The sequence below is a fragment of the Asterias rubens genome, chromosome 12 (assembly GCF_902459465.1).
Source record: "Asterias rubens chromosome 12, eAstRub1.3, whole genome shotgun sequence".
NCBI classification, from domain to species: Eukaryota; Metazoa; Echinodermata; class Asteroidea; order Forcipulatida; family Asteriidae; genus Asterias; species Asterias rubens.
This window is the reverse complement of record NC_047073.1, coordinates 16,789,484-16,815,750: the sequence shown is the minus strand read 5'-3', so window position 1 is coordinate 16,815,750 and position 26,267 is coordinate 16,789,484. Positions and strand designations below refer to the sequence as shown.

Here is a 26,267-nt window from a genome sequence, read left to right as displayed (position 1 = left end):
AAATATTAGTTAAAGCCCGCCCTCAAGAGGCAGGACTGATGAAGAAAAAATAAATAAAGAAACGATGAAGAAAAAATAAATAAAGAAACAGTCGTCAACATGGCGAATTACGAAGGAGGAGCGCCTTCGGCGGGGGAGGTCGCAAATTGCATCAAAGTTTCGAAGAAAAGACGACCTGGGAACAGCAATGTGAGAATATAAAGACTTATTCCAATTGTATTTCCGTAAACCTTGTACAGATTTCGGAAAAGTTTCCGTATGGCGCCACCACTTTTTCATTCGATATAAAATAATATAGGAACATATTTACCTGATTGATATATCCCTTTTTGTAAAAATTAGTGAAAAAGTGGTGGCGCCATACGGAAAGTTATCCCCAATGCAATGTTCGGACCCAATTAAAAATGTAAGTTCTTTCCCTCTTCCCTCGTAATCATAGAGTCATATTGTCTTGTCTTGTTCAGCAGGAACCTTTTTTGTAGGAACAAAACAGAATGGGCAACCACGTCTTTATTTGTTGTGATTAAAGTATAATCTGAATCAGATAATAATAATATATACCATCTAAAAAAATTGTGCTCATATAGTCATATCTAACACTAATCAATTCATAAATCATATGTTTAATTTTAATTTTAAAAAGTAAAACAACCATAAATTTAAGTAAACTGGTAAACAAGGGAAACAGTTACTGGAGCGCTGCTGTACTCCATTTTTTCTTCAAAATTTGTCATTATTGGTCGTACTAGCACAACCAACACAAAGCCTGATAGTGATAATGACAAATGTTTATAAAAAGGCGTACACAGGGCCCAAGTAACACCTGGTCCTGGTCCCAGTAATTGGGTCTAGGAAATCATTGAAATACTTGGCAAAAGTGGCAGTCGGATTAGACATCTTTGCCTGTCATAATTAAACACCAAGATAATACCCACTTTAATTAATTTGTATGTATTTTATGTTGTGTAGGTTCTTGAGTGCACAGTCTGTGAAGACGTCTTCAGCTTTCAAGGTGAGAAGGTGCCACGCCTTCTTCTGTGTGGACACACCCTCTGTCATGAATGTCTAACACGCCTCTCTCCCCATGGCAGAACGTTGCTCTGTCCATTCGATCGACAACCAACTGAGCTTGGTGACTCGGGGGTTTGGGGTCTTAAGAAGAACTTTGCGTTGTTGGAGCTCCTTGAGAGGCTACAGTCGTCAAGAGAAGGTTGGACTGCCTCTCTGTGGACAGAGACTAGGCACTGTTCTGGTATTAAGGTAAGACATAGTTACCCTGATAGTTGTTTAATTAAAAAACATTTTAGTCAATGATTTAATTGTTTTGTCATGCTGTCCAGTCTGGGAAATTTCGTAAATTGTTTATTAGGATGCCTGATGTAAACTCACATAAAATGTTAAAAACACAAGAGCTACAAAGCCTGGATTTTGTTCCAGCACTATTATTACACAATTTGAGTGCCATAATATTATGTGGAAGAATATATTTCACAAGTCTTTATGGAGATTGCATCATGTAATTTTTATCAACTTGATGATTAATTGAAGGCGAACATCTCAAGAATTGTGCAGCTGCTAGTAAAAAAGGCCTACATTTTTCAATTGTATGTCATCATTATAATGAAAAAACCTACTTATAGTATCTTGCCTGCCAAGACATTTTCCAACAATTGGTCATTGGTATACATGTACAGCCACAACTATATCTAATGACATGAACTATGAGTTTGTTTCCATCTCTACATAGAATCTAATACCATGTGATGAGAATGAAGAACACATTGCGTCCATCTACTGCACTGTTTGCAGTACGCACCTCTGCGCAGAGTGTGCACACAGTACGCACTCAACACGCACTCTCGTCAAACACAAACGCATCCCGCTATCTGAGAAACCAAGAGAGCGTCCCAGCTGCCCCCATCATCCGCCCCACCTTGTAGAGTTTGTATGTATGGAGAGTACTTGCCAGGCTAGCCCCTTGATGTGCTTTGTTTGCAAGGAGTATGGCACCCACCAGGGTCACAAGGTATGAGAGGAGTCCTAGAGGAATCCTTTTTTTAAATTTGCTTTGGGCCCAATTTCATGGCTCTGCTTAAAGCCATTGGACACTTTCTGAACAGAACAAAAATTAAAGTTCACAGATTTACAAATAACTTACAGGGTTTACAGAAGGTAATGGTGAAAGACTTCCCTTGAAATTTCATTCCATAAAATGCTATACTTTTTGAGAAAACATTTAAAAATATTCAATTCTCAATATCGAGAATAACAGATATATTTTAAACACATGGCATGACACGGCGAAACGTGCAGAAACAAGGGTCGGTTTTCTCGTTAATTTCACCCGACTCCGATGACCTAATCAGCCTAAATTTTCACAGGTTTGTTATTTTGTATTTAAGTTGTGATACACGAAGTGTGGGCCTTTGGACAATACTGTTTACCAATGTTGTGTGATTGCTTTAACGTTAACAAGCAAATAATCTGCACTTATGGAAGCAGGAAATAGTATTACACTTTGGCCAAGTGTATTTCACAGGGTTAGCAGGGATTTTTTGTTTGTGCACAAACATACACAAGGCTACTAGGCAATCGTCCCCTGCACAGCTACATGTAATGTAGAAATGGGGCATGTGCACAGTAAGCGGAGAATGGTGACTTTAAGCGCAGAATTTGGTGGTAAACAGAGCTGGGAAATTGGGCCCGGAAGTATGACCACAGAATTGTGGTTTCGTAATTGTGGAAGTCTTTGTCCGAATGTGTGTTACTGTGTTTAGTACACTGTGTGTCCATGTAGTTTTTACTCCCAAATGGCAAACCATTTGTGCCATGTCAAGTTCTGGTGTTTGATCAGCAGAGTGTGGGTTTGAGTCCCAGTCGTGACACTTGTGTCCATAAGTCACTAAACCATGATTGCTTCGTTAAGTTGAGGAGGTAGTGCTTTCTGCTCTACCAGCCGGACTTCTGAAGGATGATACCCCAGCCTACATTCGTATGGACAAAGGGGTAACCCTGTTTCAGCCCCAGGAGTAGGTGGCTAGGCAACGGCCCCTTGGTTAAATAGTTGATTGAAGCCTAGTGCTAAATAACCTTAAAGTGGCCTTAAGGCCTTGTGTGTCTGGCGACTTGCATACAAAAAAACAATTAAAAAAAAACACCAGGGGCTAAGTAGCTGTGTGTGACATTGGTGCAAACAGTCTCTTCATCTACTCCTCCAATACAACCCTTTGATTCAACATGTGTTTCTCTCTCTGTCGTTCCAGCAAGCGCTTCTCCAACAAGAAGCCGAGGGCAGACGGAGCATCATCATAGAACTTGCCCAGAGGGTGCGGCCATTCACTGAAGAAGTATCCGAAGTTGCAAGACGCCTCTCAGAGGTTATTCAACAGATTGAAGGAGGTGTTCAGGTTGTGGAAGATTTAGATGGGATCGCTGAGCCCAGACATGTAAGTATTCAGGGATTAGCTTTTCTCATAAGAATAATTCAAACAAAAATAATAAGCACTTTGAGATGCCCGTCTGGTATGATTTAAGGACTACATACTATTATTATTAGTCTTTGTTTCCTTAATCTGATCATTAAGGTCTCAATTCCACATCAGCCATAAAAACTCTTCAACTCACCCCAAACCAACTGCTCCAAACCAAATCTTCAGATAGGGTAACTCAGCCTGTCTGAAAGCAAGGTATAAGCCAGGATTTGGTGAAAGGGTGTCAAAATTTGACGGAAAAATAGGGTGTCCAAATTGTCCACTTGCAATACATTTACAAATTTGAAACAGAGTGCCCAAAAGACACCCAGAAACCCTTCTGGGTAACACTATGTCTAAAAGTCAAGAAAGTAGCATCAATATAGACCTAGTTCAACAGTGCTTATCAATATAAGCCTGACTTGAGCAAGCACAAACATGGTTTAACTCTTCAACGTGATGACTTCATTTCCAGATTCCAGGCACAGCTCAGGTGGCCAGAGCCAAGGCACATCATTACTTCCAGGAGCTTCATGAGACTCTTCAACGCCAGGAGGAGGTTGCCATGAGCGTGGTTGACGCCCATGTACGTGAGAAACTCTATATCTTGAGACAGCAGCAGGAAAATCTTGCTACGATGTTGACCAGCATCAACAGCATGTGTGTGGAGTGTGAACGCTGTGTGCAGCAGGTAAAATAGCCAACAATAATCCATAATGCATTACACACTGTATCTTTTATCCCTGTGGTATACGAAGTAGAGACTTTTTCAAAGTAGACTCTTTCTCGAAGTAGAGTCTTTCTTGAAGGCTGATATTGCTCTGATGTTGTGTTTTCTAATTGTTCTATTTAGGATGATGCTAGGGTGATCCAAGCCAAGCCACAGGTTACAGTTCTACAGGAAACACTACAGGCTCAACAGCAGCAGTTTACTGACATGCATGAACATGTACAGCTTGATGCTTGTATCCCAATAACATTCACTAAGGTAAACCAAGCAGGGACTGAGCCTAGAAACACGTTGGTGTGGTGGCTTGGGTGGGGCTCATTCATTCAGAGTATCTTTGGCAAAGTTGATGTGGTGGCTTGGGTGGGGCTCATTCATTCAGAGTATCTTTGGCAAAGTTGATGTGGTGGCTTGGGTGGGGCTCATTCATTCAGAGTATTTTTGGCAAAGTTGATGTGGTGGCTTGGGTGGGGCTCATTCATTCAGAGTATCTTTGGCAAAGTTGATGTGGTGGAAGGGGGTGCAAAATAAATTGCGACAGGCTGGGGCTGGATTCTAGGGGGTCTTTTGGGGCAAGTTGATGTGATTGGAGGAGGGGATGGGGTTTGAAAGTAAACAGGTGCAGGCCGGTTCTGAATTACTGTTGACGTGTTGGGGAGGGTTTGTTGAAAATAGACTGCCATTACGTTCCATGTCATTGTCATAACAGCATCATATTTAGTGTATGTTTATAACTTTGTGAAGTTGTTTAATTATATTTGTTTGTTCGCTGCTGCATTTTCTTTTATAAACTAACGATCTTTTCTTGGTTTACTATAATACTTTGCTGTTCATTTATTATTCAACTTTGTCCGATTCTATTTCATATTATTTTAATTTGTACTGAATCATTGATCTTCCTTTGTTTAATTTGTCTTTGCATTTGTCATTCAGTGGCTAGTTTTGCTGATTGCACAATTTACACAGACATTTTATTATTTCTGCTTTAATATGATATCCTATTTGTTTCCTAATGTTTTCCCCAACAGTCAATCAAGACTTCTTGAATCTCTTTCCAATATTGCTGTGACTTTGTTCCATTATTGCATTTCTTTGTTCATTGATGATGACCGTTTCTTTTACTGAAATATGTGTATTTGACTTTATTTCTGTCTAAATCTTATTTCTGATTGTTTAGACTCTCAGACATGTACTTAATATTGATTTGCCTACTTGTTATCAAGGGTCAAACCTCATGGTTGCAATTGTCTTTGATTTTGAACCTGTACTTTTATATTTCCTGCATACTGCATTTTTGATAATGTGAACCAGTATTGTTTTATGTCCATATTTCATCATGCATATTGCCAAGATATATTTTCCATTTATTTTGTATTCTTGTTTCTTGAAATGACGTTACTGTTTTCTGTTATATGAACGGTCATACTGTTGTAGGCCTACTGTACTATTCTTAAAGGCCTTTTTTGCTTAGTGTTTTATTTAGGCCTACTTCATGCTTTTAAATGGTTATTATATTTCAGATTGAGGCCTACGTAATGCTTTTAAATGGTTATTTATTATTTCAGATTGTTTTCAACTTTAAATAGTACTTACCTTTCACATTTTAGATATAATTTTAGGAAGAAATATTCACAAAGTAATTTGTCCAAATGTTTGACTCACTCTCAGGGTTTGATATCACTAAGTACTGAGATTATAAATGACTGAAAGCCTCTACCAGCTAAGATCAAGAAGATGTTATAATTTTATGATATCAGACCCTGGTACTTCTTGAAAGCAATAAGCTGATACCCCTTGTTTCTTATCTCTCTTCAGGATAACCGAGTTCACATTGGACCTAAGATGGAGATGAGAGTTGTTGTCTTGGGTCTAGACAATGCCGGCAAAACAACTATTCTCTTCAAGCTCAAACAAAACGAGTTCATTCAGACCATCCCTACAATTGGTACGTCAACCAATTATTTAATACTTCTGTTTTGATTTCATTCTTAAGAGTAAACCTTTTCTCAAGGTGTATAGTTCCCATTACAGAGAAAACACACATAAGAAGCACTAAGTGGCAAAACCACAAGCTCTTATGAATTATTCATTTCTTCAGCCTGTATAATTCATGCAAATATGCAGAGTGTTTGAACCAATCATCAGAAGCAGATTTTCAATATGTCACATTGTATGAAGGACCAAATGTGGCCATTTGCTTTTCTGGTCTCAGAATTGCAGAAAAGCAGATTTTATGAGTTTGTTTGTATCGATTGAACGTTTTGTGAAAATGCATTTTCTATGTTTCTACTTTTCTGTTACCAGAAGAGCAGGTTTTACTAATTCTCCTAATGCTAGTGGACGAAAAGTGGCCAATTGCTTTTCTGCTGCCAGAATAGTAGAGAAGCAGATTTAACGTTTCGTGAAAATGCAGTTTTCTATTTCTCTGCTTTTCTGCCACCTAAAAAGCAAATTTTACTTAGGCGGCCGAAAAGTGGCCATTTGCATTTTTGCTTTCAAAGGACCTCCCTTGAAGGTTTTGGTTTAATGAACACGGCCAAACGTGTACCACAAGGGAAACTGACCGTGTGTTTTTTGTAATGAGAGAATCCTATTGGATGGTAGCCGTGGAACCTCAACTGGCGTATTTCCTTTGAGATGTCGCGCGGCCTGCAAGGTATTCACAAGAGTGATTCTTCCAGTACTGACTGACTGACGTATGGAGGAAGAGAAGTGGCCCCCCTTTTCTGGTATCAGAATAGTAGAAAAGTGGACCTTGTGGTACACGTTTGGACGTGTTCAATAAACCAAAACCTTCACGGGCGGTCCTTTTAAAAAAGCAAATGGCCACTTTTCTGCTGCCTTAGTAAAATTTTATTTTCTAGGATCTGAAAGGAGAAAAGGAGATGGCCACTTTTCGGCCGCCTAAGTAAAATCTGCTTTTTAGGTGGCAGAAAAGCAGAGAAATGGAAAATTGCATTTTCACAAAACGTTAAATCTGCTCTTCTGCTATTCTGGCAGCAGAAAAGCAATTGGCCACTTTTCGTCCACCAGCATTAGGAGAAAGAGTAAAACCTGCTCTTCTGGTAACAGAAAAGTAGAAACGTAGAAAATGCATTTAACAAAACGTTCCATCTGCTTTTCTGGTAGCAGAAAAGTAGAAAAGGAGAACAATTCGCGTAAAACAACCATAAAAACTGCCTTTCAGCTTTTCTGATACCAGAAAAGCAGATGGCCACTTGTCGTACTCCATACCATTGCCTAAACAGAAATGCAAGTAATTCTGCATTCTTATTGAATACTAATAATATGCATCAGATCTCAAATGTGATAAGAAAATAAACGTAAAACATTATTAGGCTTATAGATCCCTTGCATTGGCCGCCATCTTTTTATGAAATGTGAACGCAAGAAAGGCTATTATTGGCCAAGATTCATGCCCAGCGCGTACATGTGTGCACTTTTCCATTGATTTACATCAAAGGTGGTGGTCAATCGGGGCCCAATTTCATGGCTCTGTTTACCGTAAGCACAAAATCGGCGCTTTCAGAAGCAGGGAATTATGTGCTTATGACAAGCGTATATTACGGGTTAGCGGCGAATTATGGCTTCTGCGCGTGAGTACTCAATGTTACTATGCATTTTACGCTTACGAGGCTAGCGCAGAATTCGATGGTTAGCAGAGCCATGAAATTGGCCCCAGATCACTTGCAATCCATCTATTCCGCCAATCAGTCTCTCGTGACTCTTCCACTCTGCATTTTAGTCTTGTTTTCATGATATACTGGCGGATCATGCCGAGTATTCTTTTAATAGCAATATGGGTACATTGGCAGCCGCGTCTCATTGGTACAGTACCTTGGCACCCTATGGTGTAGAGCATTGAAGGTGCAAGATCCCCATCAGGCACCTTCGATGCTCTACTGGGCTGAATTGTGAAGCCGGCAGTGGTTGACATTAATAGTAAGCAACTATTTGGATACCAACATCAGATCAGTGCAGACAATGACCATTGATGTCAGTAATAAGTGATGATAACAAAAATATGGCGTCCTTGCATACTTTGCATTCCAACAATAGATACAGCTCCAATACTTTGTTGATGCGTTGACCAATATGCAGGCTAGCTTTGTTTATATATCATTCAAAACCACAGTGGATGATGTTGAATGGTCAGACAGTAGGAGGGTTGACTGTGTTATATTATGCAGTATGCATCAACAATCTAATCACATTGTTGGATGGCATTTAGTTTCTCAACAGTAGGAAGGTTGACTGTGTACTATGAAGATACATCAAGTACACAGTTTCATACCACAGGCTGGCATAATAAATGATCTATCATTCAAAATCACAGTGGATGATATTGAATGGTCAAGCAGTAGAAGGGTCAACTGTGTACACTGTGGATGCATGCACATCTAGCAGACTAGTCTTATTCACCAGCGGATAATATAACAGGCTAGTATAATTTATATATAACTCAAAGATGATAATGAGTGGTCAGACAGTGTGCAAAAGCAATATATTTTACAAGCTAACTATACTTCTAAAAGGGGTTAATTGTCAAAGCAAACCAAACAAGTCATAACATTTTTTGAAGTTACAGAAAACACCCAATTAATGTACTCATTGTATACGACGCCACCAGCTCAAACATGGTCTTTAAGAGTTTTCTACTATCATCATCATTAGACTGTGTAAGTTTTATGTGAATCTGTGATCATCATGAGTATTTTTTTTTTTTTTAACCCACCCCCAAAGTGACCCACCCACCCCCAAAGTAACCCACCCACCCCAAAGTAACCCACCCACCCCTAAAGTAACCCACCCACCCCAAAGTAACCCACCCACTCCCCAAAGTAACCCACCCACCCCAAAGTAACCCACCACCGCCAAAGTAACCCACCCACCCCCAAAGTAACCCACCCCCCAAAGTAACCGAGTCCCCCCAAAACTACCACCCCCATAGTAACCCACCCCCCAATGTAACCGAGTCCCCCCAAAAACCACCAACCCCAAAGTAACCCACCCACCCCCAAAGTAACCCACCCACCCCCAAAGGAACCCACCCTCCCCCAAAGTAACCCACCCACCCCCAAAGTAACCCATCCGCCCCTAAGTAACCCACCCCCAAAGTAACTCACCCACCCCTAAAGTAACCCACCCATCCCCAAAGGAACCCACCCCCCAAAGTAACCGAGTCCCCCCAAAAACCACCACCCCCAAAGTAACCCACCCACCCCCAAAGGAACCCACCCTCCCCCAAAGTAACCCACCCACCCCCAAAGTAACCCATCCGCCCCTAAGTAACCCACCCCCAAAGTAACCCACCCACCCCCAAAGTAACCCACCCACCCCCAAAGGAACCCACCCACCCCTAAAGTAACCCACCCACCCCCAAAGTAACCTATCCGCCCCCTAAGTAACCCACCCACCCCCAAAGTAACCTATCCGCCCCCAAAGTAACCCAACCACCCCCAAAGGAACCCACCCACCCCTAGAGTAACTCACCCACCCCCAAAGTAACCTATCCGCCCCCTAAGTAACCCACCCACCCCCCAAAGTAACCCACCCACCCCCAAAGTAACCCACCCACCCCCAAAGTAACCCACCCGCCCCAAAAGTAACCCATCCGCCCCCTAAGTAGCCCACCCACCCCCAAAGTAACCCACCCACCACCATTCCCCCAAACCAACCCACCCTCCCCCATTCCCAAAAACCAACCCACACTCCCAACGGCAAATGTGACGCTCCACTATTTTCAGTCATAGTCCAAAGTAATAATGCTAATTTTTCTCCCCAAACTAGTAAAAAGAGACAAAGGGGGAGAAAGAGACTAGAATAGAAAGTAAAATGAATAATTCACTGGTGAAAACTCAGGAGGCCCTCTCGCCTCTGTGGACTACAGACAATACAAACACTTCTTAATTACGTTCTTATTACCATTAAATGATTTGCTGAAGTAATTGGTGTAAAATACACTTGTGTTGAGCTCAGACCCACACACATTCACTCTCACAATAGGAAAAAAAAGAGGAGAGAAGAAAGAAAGTCTGCAAATTTGTCCGGTGATCGCACTTTATTTGTGCTACACTCTTTGCCAGGAGGCATGTTGAGTGGAGGTATATGTGAGTGGTTTGGCGAGGACGACGTCTAAGACTGGTTGACCAAGACAGACATGATATAGCAGATGTTATCAAACGGTACTCTGAAGTGCACTGAGTTGCCACCAAATAATCGCGTATAATCAATTTGTTATTATATGCATTTTATCATCAATTTGACTAAAATGATGGGCACACTAATGAAATTAAGTTACAATTTCATGAAAAGAGACGACAATTTGATTAGGTCGTACTGGATGACGTGCTGAGCACAAGCGGTGGTTCCTTTTGACTGGTAATTGAATGATTTGAACGATGCGAGAGTGCTAATGCTAACAGCATTAATTCCAAAATGTTCATCCTTTGCTACTCAACAAACGTGCATAAAGTAAAAACCCGTCATCGTCGTCCCTCACTTAAAAGGGTAGACATAAATGAGAGAATAGAGTTGGACACAGTTTTAGAAGAGGGTATTGGTTTTTTGTTATTTATGTTATTCTCAATTTCTTATATGATTTTTTGACTTTGACAATCTACCGCAATACATTAGTCTTTGCCTTCATTGTGTTTTCTCTCTGTTGTGAGTGAGTTGGCTGTGATGTGATTCATCATTTTGTCATTATGAGGAACGACTGGGTACAATCCTTCTTCCAAGGTACAATAGTCATACAATGCTTAATTAGTACAGACGATAACCAGGGCCTTGTGTCGTATTCACAGCGTATTCACAGCGTGTGGATTAGGTGGTTAAGTTTGGTCAGATGGGATAAGGGCCAGTAAAAACTACTGGATATTTTCAGTGGGTTGTTGAGGAGCAAAGGGAGGGGGTACGTAGGGTGTGCATTCACCTCTTCTGCTGGGTCCATGCGTACTTTCTGATATACTTTGGGGTTTTACCAGAATGCTTACAAGTTATTTTGAACAATAGTATGTGATTTAAAGTGTGAACAGATATCAGTCGGAACTATTTCGGTTGGTGGTAAGCGTGTTTAGCCTAAGTTTATTTTGTTAAGCAGGCCTTTCAAGCCCCACTTTAATAGCAGTCAATCTGCTTAGCAGGAGCTTGACAACAACTGATGTGCATTACTTTATAGGACACTTTTTAAACATAGCTATATAGAAAGTGTGCCAAAAAGTAATTGTGGTTAGGATGGTGCATGCGTACCCTTCAGCTTTACTTCAGCACCCATTAAGTAGAATTGTATTAAAAAAATAAACACACAATTAGTAGTTTTGTATGAATGTGTTGTTTATTTTGTGTTATTGTTTAAGTAAAGGGTGAAAACAAATATGTTCACAGATTTACACATAACTTTAAATGGTATAAAGATGGTGATAGTTGAGTTTCCCTTAAAATAATAATTTGTGGCCTGAACTGCTAACTTAATTTAGAGCAATGAGTTTTAACTCATTGCTCTGAAAACTCACGGTTTGAAAGTTGTTTTTCACACTATTTTCCTGTGACTCCCAAGACAAATTGAGCTTAGCCTTTTTACAGGGCGTGTTTACACTCGGTGTCTCCGACAATTTTGAATGATAATTGTCCACATGCTATCTTGACATTATTTTTACTTGATTTAACTGTACTTACACTTTTATGTACATGCAGCTTAAAGATGTGTATCTTAAAACTCAAAGATGAAAGTACTATCCAGCAGTATATGGGTCACCTTGCTTCATGTTTAGGGTCAAGTGTACCTTGTTACTAAAGCAATTGTCACGCTGGTTTAAATTTTGTCCGCCCTCGGCAAAAAAACCTAGATGACTTTAGGAAGGAGACACCCATACTTGCTTTTTTGTTGGTTGGTATTTTTCCTGTCCGTGTTTGCGAGGCGTACTATATTTAATTACAGCTATGGAAAAAAATTATATGGCTGTGAGTGTCTTGCTGTTGCCGCTAGATAAAAATGCGCTGTGAGTGTCTTGCTGTTGCCGCTAGATAAAAATGCGGCAACAACTAAAATTACCCCTTAATTACATCTCCTCTTTGGATTGATCAAGTTGGCTACAGACAGTTTGTGACAAATCAAATTTCGCAGAAAGGTCAAAATTGGGGGAAAGATTGCAATCTCCCCTTGTTTGTATGCATTCATAATATGTTGCGACAAAGTGGAAATACGCCTATCGATGTAGAGGGAGTCTTCTAGCGTGAATGTAGACTACGATAATTTCTTAGTGATTGTATGAGTGCTGGTTGTTGTAATACGTATACATAAAGTCATGTATGTTCTTTCGCTTTCCCACCAGCCCACAATGAAAGAATATTTCATATATCTTATGACTAAATGTACACAGTGTTTGAGCACTGTGTCTATGTTTTGTTTTGTTTTGTTTTACTGTCGATACACCAAGGTGTAATATATCATTCCTACCTATGTTGATCTATTCTTTCTGGACCAGATGTTTTGTCTTTAATCTCTTACTGAATTTTACCTTACCTCACTTTACCATTGATTTATTAGCCATTTGAAAAACAAGGTTCTACTTAAAAAGCCATTATACACTTTCAGTACAGAAAAGAAGAACAAAAGTTCACAGATCTACAAATAATTTACAGGGTTTACAGAAGGTAATAGTGAAAGACTTCTCTTGAAATATTGTTCCATGAAATGCTTTACTTTTTGAGAAAACATTAAAATAATATCAATTCTCGATAGCGAGAATTACGGATTTATTTTAAACACATGTCATGACATGGCGAAACGCGCTGAAACAAGAGCGATTTTTCCCATTATTTTCTCCCAACTCCGATGACCGATTGAGCCTAAATTTTCACAGGTTTGTTATTTTATATATAAGTTGTGATACACGAAGTGTGGGGCTTGGACAATATGTTTATCGAAAGTGCATAATGGCTTTAAAAGGTTTTCAAAGGAAAACAAAATAAAATGAATAACTAAAGTAACTCCATGATGTATTTTCTGTTTGATTATCAGGATTCAATGTAGAGACAGTTGAATACAAGAATGTGAAGTTCACCATCTGGGATGTTGGAGGGGATACCAAGCTAAGACCATTGTGGAAACATTATTATCTCAACACACAAGGTAATATACATTAACAAATACCTTGGACGGTTTCAAGTCTCTGATTGGTCAAAACCCGGTCACGTGGGGGAGTGTTAACGGTTGGTATAAAGACCGGCTTTGGAAAATAGCGAATAAGTGGCCCCTAAATCAGCTTACATTGGATGAAGGCCTATCAAGGAAGTCGTGCTCATTATGTTTCATTAAAATGCCAAAATCTTCCTAACTTAAGATTAGTTCCATATCTGAAGATGTTAGGACGCATTGAACGGATCCCAAGTTAGAAGGGGTTACTTGTCCTAACTCGAGATAGGAATCCTAGCGTTTCATGAAATCGGCCGCTGATTTTGTTTCATTTACCAATTCAAAAAAAAATTTGAATGCGAGTAACAATTTTAAAAATGTAGGTGCTTTTACAACAGCCGAGTTACTTTTTTTGCTGTCTTTAGTTTGACAGGAATCCTAAGGCTTGATATCATCATGCAATGTATAAAAAGGTGTGTCATGTATAAAAAGGGTAGTAAATTACTTACCTGTTACCTCTCTCAAATGGAAAACCATTTTCCTTGCATAGACCCAAAGAAAACATACTTCAGACACTTGAGGAAATCCTTGTTATGCTTAGTACCCATTGATGCATCTTCTTATTCCCACCTGCCTGTGGAAGTGTCGTGGCCGAGCGGTTACAAGCACTGAATATAAACTCTGGTGTTTCTGATTAGCAGAGTGTGGGTTCGAGTCCCAATTGTGACACCTGTGTCCTTAAGCAAGACACTTAACCATTGCTCTGTCCTTTGAATGGGAGGTAAAGCCATTGGTCCCATGTGTTGTGTAAGGCATGTAAAAGAACCCATTGCACTTAGTATCATCATTGTTGTAGTTTTTATTGCTGTGGTCCTATAACGGCCATGGTATTTTACGCCTTCTCCTTTTTTTTCTTTTTTCACTGGTTGCATTTTCTGTTTGTGTACCCTAGGATATTTTGTGTGGATGGATATATATTTTACGGGGTTTTTACCAATTGTGTTTGATTGATTATACATATATATATATTTCTGTTTACTTGTGTTTGTACCTTTATTGTTTTTGATGAAAATCTGTGGATCTTATTTTTGACCTTTATGATTTTGCTTTTTGATGTTTTATGTTAGTTTTTATTGTTGTAAAGCGCCTGGGGGCATTTTTAATGGATTTTGCGCTATATTAATGTTGATTATTTTTCTAATTATTATTATCGAAAAGAGAAGGGGTTTGCCCCGATGTTCCTGACTGTGACTGCTGAATGAGCTGTAGCACCTTGTAAACCCTTATAAGGCTACTTAGTTGGGTCTCAGAATTTATAACTTAAATATTTACTATCTTTCTGTAAAAATGTAAAACCTAAGTGCCATGAGTACCTTGATGGTAGATCATGCACTATATAAGACTAATTTCATTATTATTATTATTATTATCTTCCACTGCAGCTCTCTTGTTTGTAATTGACTCTACGGATTCAGAGCGTCTTGATGAAGTCTACGATGAACTGGCAGCTCTAATGTCTGAGAAACAACTCAAGGATGCTCTGTTGCTCTTCTTTGCCAACAAACAGGCAAGTTGACTCCATCTCTATGACCCTCTTTCAGACCTCATCATTCCTGTCAATCCATGGCACCACAGTAGTTGCTGTGGGGCACTGTGCTATTGCTGTGGTGCCATTTGAAATTTTCCTATTCAGATTGACATCTTTCTTATAGAAGTTTCTTACAAGAGGAACATTGCTGTGCCCCTTAAGGAGTGAAGTTTAATGCCTGCTCTTTTTATAAACCCATTGTATCAAATCTCCTAACAACATTGTACTGTGTTGTGCCAGAGTTGTCAAATGCACTGGACTTGAGCTCTGTTGTTTCTAATCAGCAGAGTTTTGATTTGAGCTCCTGTCTTGACACTTGTGTCCATAAGCAAGTCACTTATAACCATTATTGCTACGTCCTTTTAGATGAGGCAACAAGTTGTTGGTCCTGTGTGCTGTTTAGTGTACATGGTGTAGGTAAAATAACCCAGTACACTTTATCGTTAAGAGAAGGGGTTTACCCTGGTGCTTGTACACTTTATCATTAAGAGAAGGGGTTTACCCTGGTGCTTGTACACTTTATCGTTAAGAGAAGGGGTTTACCCTGGTGCTTGTACACTTTATCGTTAAGAGAAGGGGTTTACCCTGGTGCTTGTACACTTTATCGTTAAGAGAAGGGGTTTACCCTGGTGCTTGTACACTTTATCATTAAGAGAAGGGGTTTACCCTGGTGCTTGTACACTTTATCGTTAAGAGAAGGGGTTTACCCTGGTGCTTGTACACTTTATCGTTAAGAGAAGGGGTTTACCCTGGTGCTTGTACACTTTATTGTTAAGAGAAGGGGTTTACCATGGTGCTTGTACACTTTATCGTTAAGAGAAGGGGTTTACCCTGGTGCTTGTACACTTTATCGTTAAGAGAAGGGGTTTACCCTGGTGCTTGCTGGTTTGATTGGCTGATGAATGTGCCATACAACTTGTAAACCATGTCATAGTGAGATGTATCAAGCAATTCACATTATTAAAGACACAAGTGCTATTACTTGGATTCAAACCCACACTGCAATGGTTTTCTTGACCACCACTTGCTCTTTTATGACCCACTCACCATTCCCTCTTCCATCTCCATCCACCTCTCATCTCCCCCACTTTACAAGGTGGGTTTGTTGGTGGTGGTAGGGGCACCAACAATCCCACCTTGTATTGACCCATTTCACTTGATATGATCACGCAAGGAAACTTCCAATGAGTCAGACTACTATTTTTATTTGAGTATGTAGTGCACATTTGTTAAAGCGTGCAATTAGATCGCACCATCTGTGCAAAGTGGCAGCCCAGGGCTGACAGGTACTGCATATTATATCAGTGTAACTGTCACCCAGATTTTAAACAAGCCTGTGAATTTGTCAAGATTTTTCGTGACTTCAGTATTGTTGACTAATCTTGTAGGGGGTTTGGGAAACGAGCCATATAGGTTTCCAGATTTTGTATTCCTGGTAATGAAGAGAGTCTGTAAATCATTCATATAGAAACATCTCAGCTTTCAATCGGTTTTATCTTCAGAATATGAGTAGGCCAAAACAAGGTTTTCAAGATTTGTTTGGTTTTCATTTTAGTACAGCCACACCTTTCTGTTTATGACAAATTCTCAATTTTGTTGTCACATCTTACAGGACAGCCCACAAGCTCTGAGCGTAGATAGCATCACAGATCGCCTTGGACTAACAAAGCTTTGCTGTGGCCGGAACTGGTGTATCCAGCCTAGCAACGCACAGACCGGAGCCGGACTGATAGAAGGACTTGACTGGTTGTCAAGGCAACTCATCGCAGCTGGAGTAGTTGACCTGGCTTAAGTATTGAAATATCATTCATGTCCTTTTATTTCTCTTTGCTCAATTTTGTAAAACTGTTGTTACATGTTTTGTAATAAACCTGCATGGATTTGTTTTTTGATAAATAACGAAAATAGATTTTACTTTTGTCATGCAAAAGAATGCACCAGAAATGTGTTTTAAAGCGCATTCTGTGGAGTGTTGTGCCCAAATGGTCAAGTGCACTGGACTCAATTTATGTTCTTGTTAAAGTGTAGGTTTGCGTCCTGCTCATGGTAGGCTACTTGTTTTGCATAATGCAAATAAATTAACCCAGGACACTTTGGTTAGTAGAGAAGGGGATCACCCCGCTGTATCTGGCATGGTTGGAAGTAGCTTGCACTTCATCACATTGTAGCAAGCTGCTGTATAAATGGGTCTGCACCTAAATTAGGTTGTAGAGAGATGGTGGTGTATTTCTTTAGATTGGTGTTCTGTTACCTATGAGGGCAGCAGACTAGGAGTAGCAATATGGAGCCATATTGGTCTAATCTGAGTTAATCAATATTTGACTACATAGTTTATTTTTTTGCAGTGGAACACATTTTGTTGTTTTTAATTTGAATTTCTGTATAAAAACATGGGTTTTTTTTATCTGTAAAAAACTAATGTCATATTCTAGAGGTTTAATTTGAATCATATTTATTATGTTTTGTTATTTGTGTAAATATCAATTAATTACATTAAAGCTGGAGTACATTGAGGTACATTTGATTGAGTTAACAGTAATGATACATGATGATCATGTATCATTGGATTTTATCATTTGGAAATCAGTGTGTGACAAGTTTTCTTTTGTTTTGGTTCAGTTCTTTTCATGTTTCTTGGGGTAATGTTTACTAATGGTATGAGAATGTACATTACTTGTACATTGCTGTGCAAAGTGACATTAAAACTGACTAAAATGACTGGGAACTATATGAATATATATCATAAGATGTTACTCTGCTCTAAAGATCTTAAATAAGGTCTTGAATACACGGATGCGAATGCCTTTATTGCTCCTGGTGTTGGCCTTGGTGACCCTTCAAAAGTTTCCCATAGACTTCACAATGGAAGTGCCCTTCTCTTGTAGTCTTTAAACAATCATTATTTGTCCATCAATTACATAATTTCTTTCTTGTAGTTATGATATTATGTTGACAAATTTCATGCATATTTTGTACTTCAAATTGTGAAACTTTAAGACTTTATAAAAGCCTTTTGTTTAATATTTCTTCTTTACATTTAGCGACTTAAATATGACATCACTAAGCATAAATATCCGCTACGTGGATTGAACTTCTTCATTCCATAGAAAATTTATTTAAAATTTTCTTATCATCTTTCATCAAGTCAAGCGAGAAAATAATAAGTATACAGGAGGTATGACGGTGTCAAGATAACCCAGGTGGAGAACCACACAATAATCATCAAAGTAACTTGTGAATCCTACATGGGCAAGGGACATCTGAAATGTAACTTGTGAATCCTACATGGGCAAGGGACATCTGAAATGTAACTTGTGAATCCTACATGGGCAAGGGACATCTGAAATGTAAATTATTGTTCATTTTATTCAATTGTGCACAAATATTATGCATTTTACTAAAATCTTATATCTGCATAGTTTCATAGCAGATGATATCAACAGTATGCTATTGAGCTGATCGACATGCCGAAGGAGCGGACCTGGTGAGAGAAGTTCTGAACTATAGCATCGAGTCGTTCCAGGCCATCCCCACCCCAGTGATCCGCCTTAATCAAGTACATGTCTTTATTGGTGTCAACATCGTGACAATGTGTAGATATAACATTCAATGGTCATTAATTTGCAATAAAAGATCATGGCAATGCACTTTTGGTTTGCGTGACGTTCTGTTTTTACTCATTGGTTTCAGCCAGCATCGCGTACTCGACAATATTTTAAGTTGCTTGTAACGTTTTGCAGGAACGAATAGATACTCGAAAAATAATAAAATACGGATCGGAAAAACTATATAAATTACAAGAGCGTACATGTGTAAAAAGTGCGTTTTCCCTGAAAATCGGCTTTGATGTCCAATGGTTTAATTGAATCCATTAAAATGTCGTTTATTGCATGCCATTTGTTTAAAATACTTCTTTTGGGGTGTAAAACAAAAACAAACCACAAATGTTAGTGTGGTGTTGACAGATGGAGTACCACAGTACTGTAGTTTGGGAATTGTCTGCCTTTTATCCTTTCATCAGGAAATACTTACGTGACTTTAAAAACAACAACGACTCTAAAATGTTTACACACACACTGTCCGCATAGGCTGTTTCTTTAGTCGAGTAAAATGCTAGGAATTGACGCTCAAATTTAAGCTTAGCACTGGAGGATGAACATGTTTGCTTGCAGTTTTGGTTTATCTGATTGTTTCTTTTAGTGTGGGATTGTTGGACCTTTTTAGTGTGCCTAGTGTACTATTTTCTGGTTCATGCAAAAACAAATTACGTTTCTTTGTCTTGCCTGGGATATCAATTCCAACGTAGCAATACATCAGCAAATAAATAAAGGCAAATAATAGAATTAAGTACAAATTAATTGTAGTACTATTATATTTGACCTTGAAACTTAACCTACCAGCGCCCCAACAGTTTGGAAACAAAAATGTGTGCTCACTCTCAAAAGACCATCATTATAGTCCCTGCCCTTTTTAAAGATTTCTTATTGATCGAAGAAACCTTTCCATTTTAGAAATTGTGACTTGTTGGAACTGCAAATAGAAAGATACTGGGCAATCTCGGTAGTCTAGGTAAGGCTCTCGTCAAGGGTCGTGGGTTCGAATCCAACCCGAGTGATATGCCTGTGATTTGTTGTTGCACGGAACTCGGCTAAGTACCGAGTGTATAGTACGGTGCTGAAACACAGCGTGCAAGGATAAACACCAAATAAGGTATTATAAATTATACTTAGGCGACATGTATTTCTGTATTGATCGGAGAAGTCTTCAGATTTTTACATTTTGACTTTTGGAACTTGTCCCTAAACTACAGGTATTCCACTAGCCATCGCGGCTTCCCTTCAGATCTCATCATCACGTCCGTACATCAATAAATCTCGGCACCTTATGAAAGTTAAACTGTTGCCGACGAAAGCAAAACAGTCTCTCTGACAAAGTCAAGGTTCCGTGGTACAAGTTTTACGAGGTGAGAATGAAGGTGTGAAACTGTCTCCTGGAACAGTACCGTGCTCTAGGGACGCATTACGGGCAATGAGTACCAGATGAACACCGCTCGATACGACATAGCGAGCACTGCATTACGAATTATTGGTGTCTACCAAACTGTATTTAAATACCCGTTTTATAATCGCAGTCCCTCTGATGGTTTTTATGGCGAGAAACGTTCGTTGAGACTGCGTCATACGATAGCTACCTAATTTGTATTTATTGGCGCTCAAATTAAGAATCGTTTATATCGTGTGCGTGGTCACCTTTGATTTGGGTGTGGAATAAAAACTGACAAGCGACTGTTTCCCATAAGTTTGTGGCGTCGTGACTGCGGTAACCCGGTCACGATGTGTTCATATAGGTAATAGGTTCGAATCCAGTTTGGCAGGTCGTGTCTGTCCTTCGGGACGGAGTGGTCTCTGCGTTTGTCTGGCAATCTCAGGAATTGTTGAGGGAGGGGAAGGGAGTACAGGGAATCATGTGGAGTAGAGCTGTGTATTGAGGGACTTGTCAAAACCTGTCATTTTTCGGCACAGGGTGCCATTAGACTGCACATTGGGTTACGGTTACAGTGGGGCTCAAAATGGCGTCCAGCAACGCGTGGCCAAAGAAAACTAGTCCCTCCATATGGCAATTTTCAATTAATATTACAATAATTTATAGGGAACATTTTGTATGAAGGAGACACCCTCTGCCCCAAATCAATAGTCCTTGAGGCGGACGCTGATATAGGAAGTTCATAGATATTTCAAGAAAGGCAGGACACGCGAAGTAGATACTGAAAACTCGCAGAGTTTGGGTTAACTTTGCCATTTGGTTGATGACTGTAGTTCACAGTGTTAGGAACTTAGCAAGCCCCTTTTACAGGTTAACTCTGAGTTAAAAAAGCTATAATAAACAGATATTTGTTTCAAACGAGCAATCAGTCTGGTTTAGAGTTCAGGAAGTGCTGAGGTTTATAAAGGTCTGAAAACAAACTTCAGATCTTCATGGCCAATGTTTCCCATAAGGTCACCCGGAGTCAAATCAATTGCTTGTGATTTATCGCAAATTGTTGCCACTGAACCCTGGAATAATAACCAAGAAAAACACTGGCAGCTTGCGTGACCAGGTGGGCATTTGGTTAATATACTGTGTGGCTTTAAAGTGACATGTTGTGCCACCTACGTCCCGTCTTCACGACACACTTGGGAGATGAGGGGCGGTACTGACCCGTCAAGTTAAACAATGTGCCGGGTAAGAGAGCACGGTGGTGTGAAAGGGTTGTCGAAGGAATCGTATGATATCAAATAGAACGTGAACAAAAATGGTAAACATTATTTTGTGCCTCGTCATGTAACAAGTTAGCCACCAATTTACCAAACTACTGTATCTGCATTTCCCTTAAATCACCCTTTAATTGCAGGTCCGCTTTTGAGTTGTCAACCACCATTATTTAGTTGTGTATTTGTTGTGGAATTACACTATAGGCATTACAGATGGATGGGACACATTTCGCCATTTTGAGGGACGTAACACTGGTTTGTGGTTTAGTCCTGGTTCATGCTTCTGTTATAAGACGAGTCTAAACATACTTCCTCCATGTTCAGACCAACAGGGAGGTTCCCCAACATGATGGGACACATTTCGCCATTTTGAGGTTATATTGACGTAACACTGGTTTGTGGTTTAGCCCTGGTTCATGCTTCTGTTATAAGACGAGTCTAAACATACTTCCTCCATGTTCAGACCAACAGGGAGGTTCCCCAACATGATGGGACACATTCCGCCATTTTGAGGTTATATTGACGTAACACTGGTTTGTGGTTTAGTCCTGGTTCAGGCTTCTGTTATAAGACGAGCCTAAACATACTTCCTCCATGTTCAGACCAAAAGGGATGTTTCCCAACCTGGCCTATCTACTCAGTCTAATTCAGTGAAAACTTTATGTTTTCAATCTTGCTAATATAAAGGCAAAATAATTTGTGAATATCTTTGTCTGAAGATGTGGAGAGTGATAATGACAAATTCGGGAACTTTTTGTCATGATTTTTGATCGATCATTTTAAGGATTATTTTTAGTAGAGAAATTTGTACTTTTATTTCAGGAACGCAGGCTGATCGGTTTTCGTCAATATGTTTATGTTTTACTATAACTTTGGATTGAGGATTTCAGGGTACTAATTATAGTTTGATAGAAACGCCATTGATGATTATATCTGAACATTGTGTGGTTTTATTGATACCCTAAAGGAGGCGCTGGGACCCCCAAACTACTGAACTTGCATAATGTTGTTGCTAGTTTCATCTTAATAATGCAGAGCTGTGTTTATTTAGCTGAAAAGACACCTGTGTTTGTATGGGAACGATCCAAGCAATACGAAATAAGAATTTGCCCCCATATGAATTCACAATTATCCAAGCTTGAACAATTCCACGTTGACCACAAAACACAAATGAAACCTGATACACCATAAATGTCTGTAACCATAACGTCAGAATTAGTCGATTATACACGCCCATTTTCGATCAGGTCACGGCTGTTTCATGTCAGGTTAGTAGTGACTGTTTCATGTCAAATGAGTTCTTTGACACCTCGTTCAGTTTTGACAGCTACACTGCGGGTACGAATAGCGCAATATGAAAAGACTGGAATGTTGATAACGCCGAGGTGTTTAGAAACATAATATTCTGGAGGTTGAATATTTTTCGCCAATGTTTATCCTTCCAAGTGAAAACATCCGTGATTTTTTACAACCCCCTCCCCCCCTCCTATTTTGTTACCGACAAATATATTATTTTAATGTCATAATGAATTTCATCAGTGATAACGTAGCGTGGTTACACTCCTAACTACTATTAATGACCATGGTTTGTGCCTCTAGCCCGATATGATTGTCTTCATCAGTGTTTCAGTGGCGTTTTCGAAACCATGACTTAGAGCTTTGGGTTTGGGCTCAGGCTACGTCAGCCTGTTTGGAGTCCGTACCGAAAGTATGTTTTCAACATTACAGACGGTGCCTAGTCCGGAGCCTAAGCCAGATCCTGTTGCAGAAACCAATATGGTTTCTTAAATGCTCAACCTGTCCGTTTGTGCCTCTTCTTGCTGTTCCCCAACAAAGGTTTCTTCAAGTTCATGGTACTGGAGGCAACCTGGAGGCAACCCTGCTGATATGCCTAAGGAAAACTTCGGCAGCAAATGGAGACTTTCTTCTAGCTGTGAAATATCCCCAAGGAAATTTGAAAACTGAAATGGGAAAGAATGTTCTTGTTGGACATTGCCTTTTGTCTGGTTTGAAGTTTAGGATTGCATTTGCTTTGGTTTTGGCTAACTCGGCGAGTTTGTCGGAGCGATGAGATTACATCTTCATGGATATCCGAAGTACAAGGTTTAATCATGGAGGAAGAAAATAGTTCCTCCATGGTTAAATGCACTTGAGCAAGTGAATCATTGTTATCGGTGTCGTTGTCATCGTCGTCGGTCATGGTGCACTTGAGCAAGTGAATCATTGTTATCGGTGTCGTTGTCATCGTCGTCGGTCATGGTGTCATTACTGAACAATGGAAGAAACATCCAACAGTGAATTGAGTCAAGTATTTTGATGGTGATGCCTCTCTCATGTCTCTTGCTTTTTCACCATGTTAAGATATCCATCCATTGGGCGTAACTTACATGAACTTCTTAGAAATAGAATGCGTTTTCTTTCTTTGTTCACATTTGATGTGTCTGTCTCAATGAGGCTTGGGAGCTATATTCTAAACCGTATTCCTTAATAACTTTCTTAAAATCACAATTTACGATCAAACAAATTTACAAAGATTCCCCTGAAGCCTTTTACTTTTCTTCCATCAGTAACAAATTCCAAACCTCGCTAAAACTGTTGTGGCTGTCAAGTTTTCAGCTGAAGGCTTAATGGCTAAATAAAGACGTCGATTATGGAGCTACGGTGTATTATACACACCAAGTCAACAGTGATACTGTATCCGATAGTTCTACGTTGCATGGGCCCCTGAGGAACAACAACCAGGCGATACTAAACACCACACGCCCAGCACAAAAGTGCCCTTGACAAGATAGCCGCACCAACCGTTTTCAACCGTGGCTTGTTTGGACACTCGGGCCGTGTTTACGCGCCGGCGAGCGGTGGAAGGGAATCCGAGAATGTCTGGCAAGTTTTGTCAACAGCGCAGGGAATTTGATTCGATAGTGTATCCTGTCCGTTGGTTGTTTTGGGACAGGGGCTTGGGAAAACATCTTAACAACCACATCAAGTTATCAATAACTCTTTCAATCATAGGTGAATAAAATTACTGCTAATTAGCTTAGATGGAGTTTAGATGGAGTCGAGTATTAGCTTAGATGGATTGTGTATGGCGTCAATGTTGTTTGAAAAACGAAGATGCGCTGAAATCCGGTCTACCTTCACTGAAATTCACTTCAGGCGTGTTTTAATATACAATGGCATTATTGGGAATAATAACATCACGTTTACAAAGCTGTAATAATTGCAAATTGATAGTTGCTAATGGATCCACCATAATCCAAGCAAAGTGTTTCTAAATTGCTCCAGGAAGAACGAGTATTGAACGATTATTGAATTATGGAGTGTTCTGTACAATGCACATTGTAAGTTTTCAATTTGTCTAGAGTGGGAATCAGATATAAAACTAATAACATTGTGAGAAGACGAGACTGGAATATTGAAGTGAAAATAAACATAAAATACCAATTCACAAATATACATAATCAAAATATATACCAACATAAATTTGATTGTATTGGTCATAATCAGATTAATTTGTTTGTCATGGTTTTTTTCTTCTAAAGTGGAAACTTTTCTTGAATATGGGCAACATTTTATAGAGATCCTCAAATCACAAAGAGTAGGAGCACATCAAAAATATTGCTTACCAGAATAAGGTTACCAGTCAAAATACCATGCCACGTGTGCCGTCTGCAATTGGTATGCTATTTCTTTTGCTAAGAAGAATTTGTGCTTAAGCAGCTCTATGAAATCGGGCCAGGTTTCCTCGGCTTGAGCTTCAGTCTTTTGATGTGCCATCCTCAAAGTTCCATACATGAAGTATGTAGCTATATTTTCATAACATTAATATAATGGGGATTCAATGATCTATGTTATTTTATCAACACCATACCCGTATCTTATGTGTTTTAAACACGACAAGCCAGCGGCTTGAGAGGAGGCCAATCCATTTTGTCAGTTACACTCTTCACATGGCAATCAACATCTCCATCCTCTCACCATCGGGCACAATACAAGACGTAACTATGCCTCGACAAGTATCGACATTGCAACGCCTCACAAATCTTCAGATGTTAGTTTTGTAGCGTGTGTATAGTTCGCTAGTGGGTAGGCCTCGGGAGATCTAATAGTTGTATAAAGAACGATGATCATAAATAGAAGTTACCGTAGATTCTGATGTTACCGCGAATCTTCAGCGTCCCACACCCTGCGTAAACGCTCTAGGGTACGGTCGCTGTCTGGCAAGGTAACACAGCACTCCTCGTACTCACCAAAGGGTTCGAGTTTGTGTATTTTCTTGTATGAGTTGTATGTTTGGACAATATTTCCGTGTTACCTTAATTGACGCACGGGGATACTGGCGAATGATACAATCGCCTACCCTGGTTAATCATAATATACGCGGGTTTTAATTACTTGAAATAGTTATAATATATTGCATGCCTGGGATATACAAACTCCATCAGATCCCCCGTGTGCAAATATCGTCTGGAATTCTGGAATTTAAGAAGAATAAAAAAAACGGGTTGAGTTTATAATGGCATAGATCTTGACGTATGTCAGTCAGTGTCTCAAACCATATCTGATATTAAGTATTGCTGGAGCAGAAATAGATTTCATGCTTTCTTTTTTTCCTAACTTGGCATCAGATTGTCTCTGAATGTTGTTGCTTCTCTGCAATATCGAATCCTCATCCTGTACATATTTGTAATATTATGTAATATCAATTAATTGACTAAGTTAATTAGGAATTCATACTCGATCTTTGATGTGTTTCCTCGGCCTCTTCAGGTGCAAGAGAAGAATAATGAGTATATAAAGCGAATGGACTCAATTGCTCTGGTGTTTCTGACCAGCAGGCCTGCTGACCAGTGTGAGTTTGAGTCCCGGTATTGACACTTGTGTCCTTAAGCAAAATACTTGGCCATTATCCCCTCGCTTGGGGATAACCTTGGTGTTCTCCTAGTGATGTAACGGCGTTTCCACATTGGAATGACGTATGTAGGTTACGACTGACTGACTGGTTTACGTTCCTGGTATTTGGAGACGAAGGTTCCTGAAAGAAACCTGGCCGCTTTCTCTTTAGTGGATGATGACGCTGTGGTTGCTAGACCAA

At 39.7% G+C, this 26,267-nt stretch overlaps 1 protein-coding gene across 1 annotated transcript; it reads left to right on the top strand.

The window, feature by feature from the left end:
- Nucleotides 1-69: 69 nt before the first annotated feature.
- Nucleotides 70-18,568, top strand: LOC117297607 (E3 ubiquitin-protein ligase TRIM23-like). Its single transcript, XM_033780729.1, has 10 exons — nucleotides 70-189; nucleotides 970-1,260; nucleotides 1,748-2,026; nucleotides 3,264-3,446; nucleotides 3,946-4,161; nucleotides 4,324-4,458; nucleotides 6,013-6,142; nucleotides 13,220-13,330; nucleotides 14,776-14,900; nucleotides 16,534-18,568. The coding sequence occupies exons 1-10, from the start codon at nucleotides 100-102 to the stop codon at nucleotides 16,711-16,713; spliced, it is 1,740 nt and encodes a 579-aa protein (XP_033636620.1). The 5' UTR covers nucleotides 70-99; the 3' UTR covers nucleotides 16,714-18,568.
- The last annotated feature ends 7,699 nt before the right edge of the window (nucleotides 18,569-26,267 follow it).

Excerpts from the sequence above, each read along its gene's own strand:
- LOC117297607 (XM_033780729.1), top strand. The coding sequence starts at position 100 with ATGGCGAATTACGAAGGAGGAGCGCCTTCGGCGGGGGAGGTCGCAAAT. Across the intron at positions 3,447-3,945 it reads GGATCGCTGAGCCCAGACAT|ATTCCAGGCACAGCTCAGGT; the intron begins GTAAGTATTCAG and ends CTTCATTTCCAG. Across the intron at positions 13,331-14,775 it reads TTATTATCTCAACACACAAG|CTCTCTTGTTTGTAATTGAC; the intron begins GTAATATACATT and ends CTTCCACTGCAG.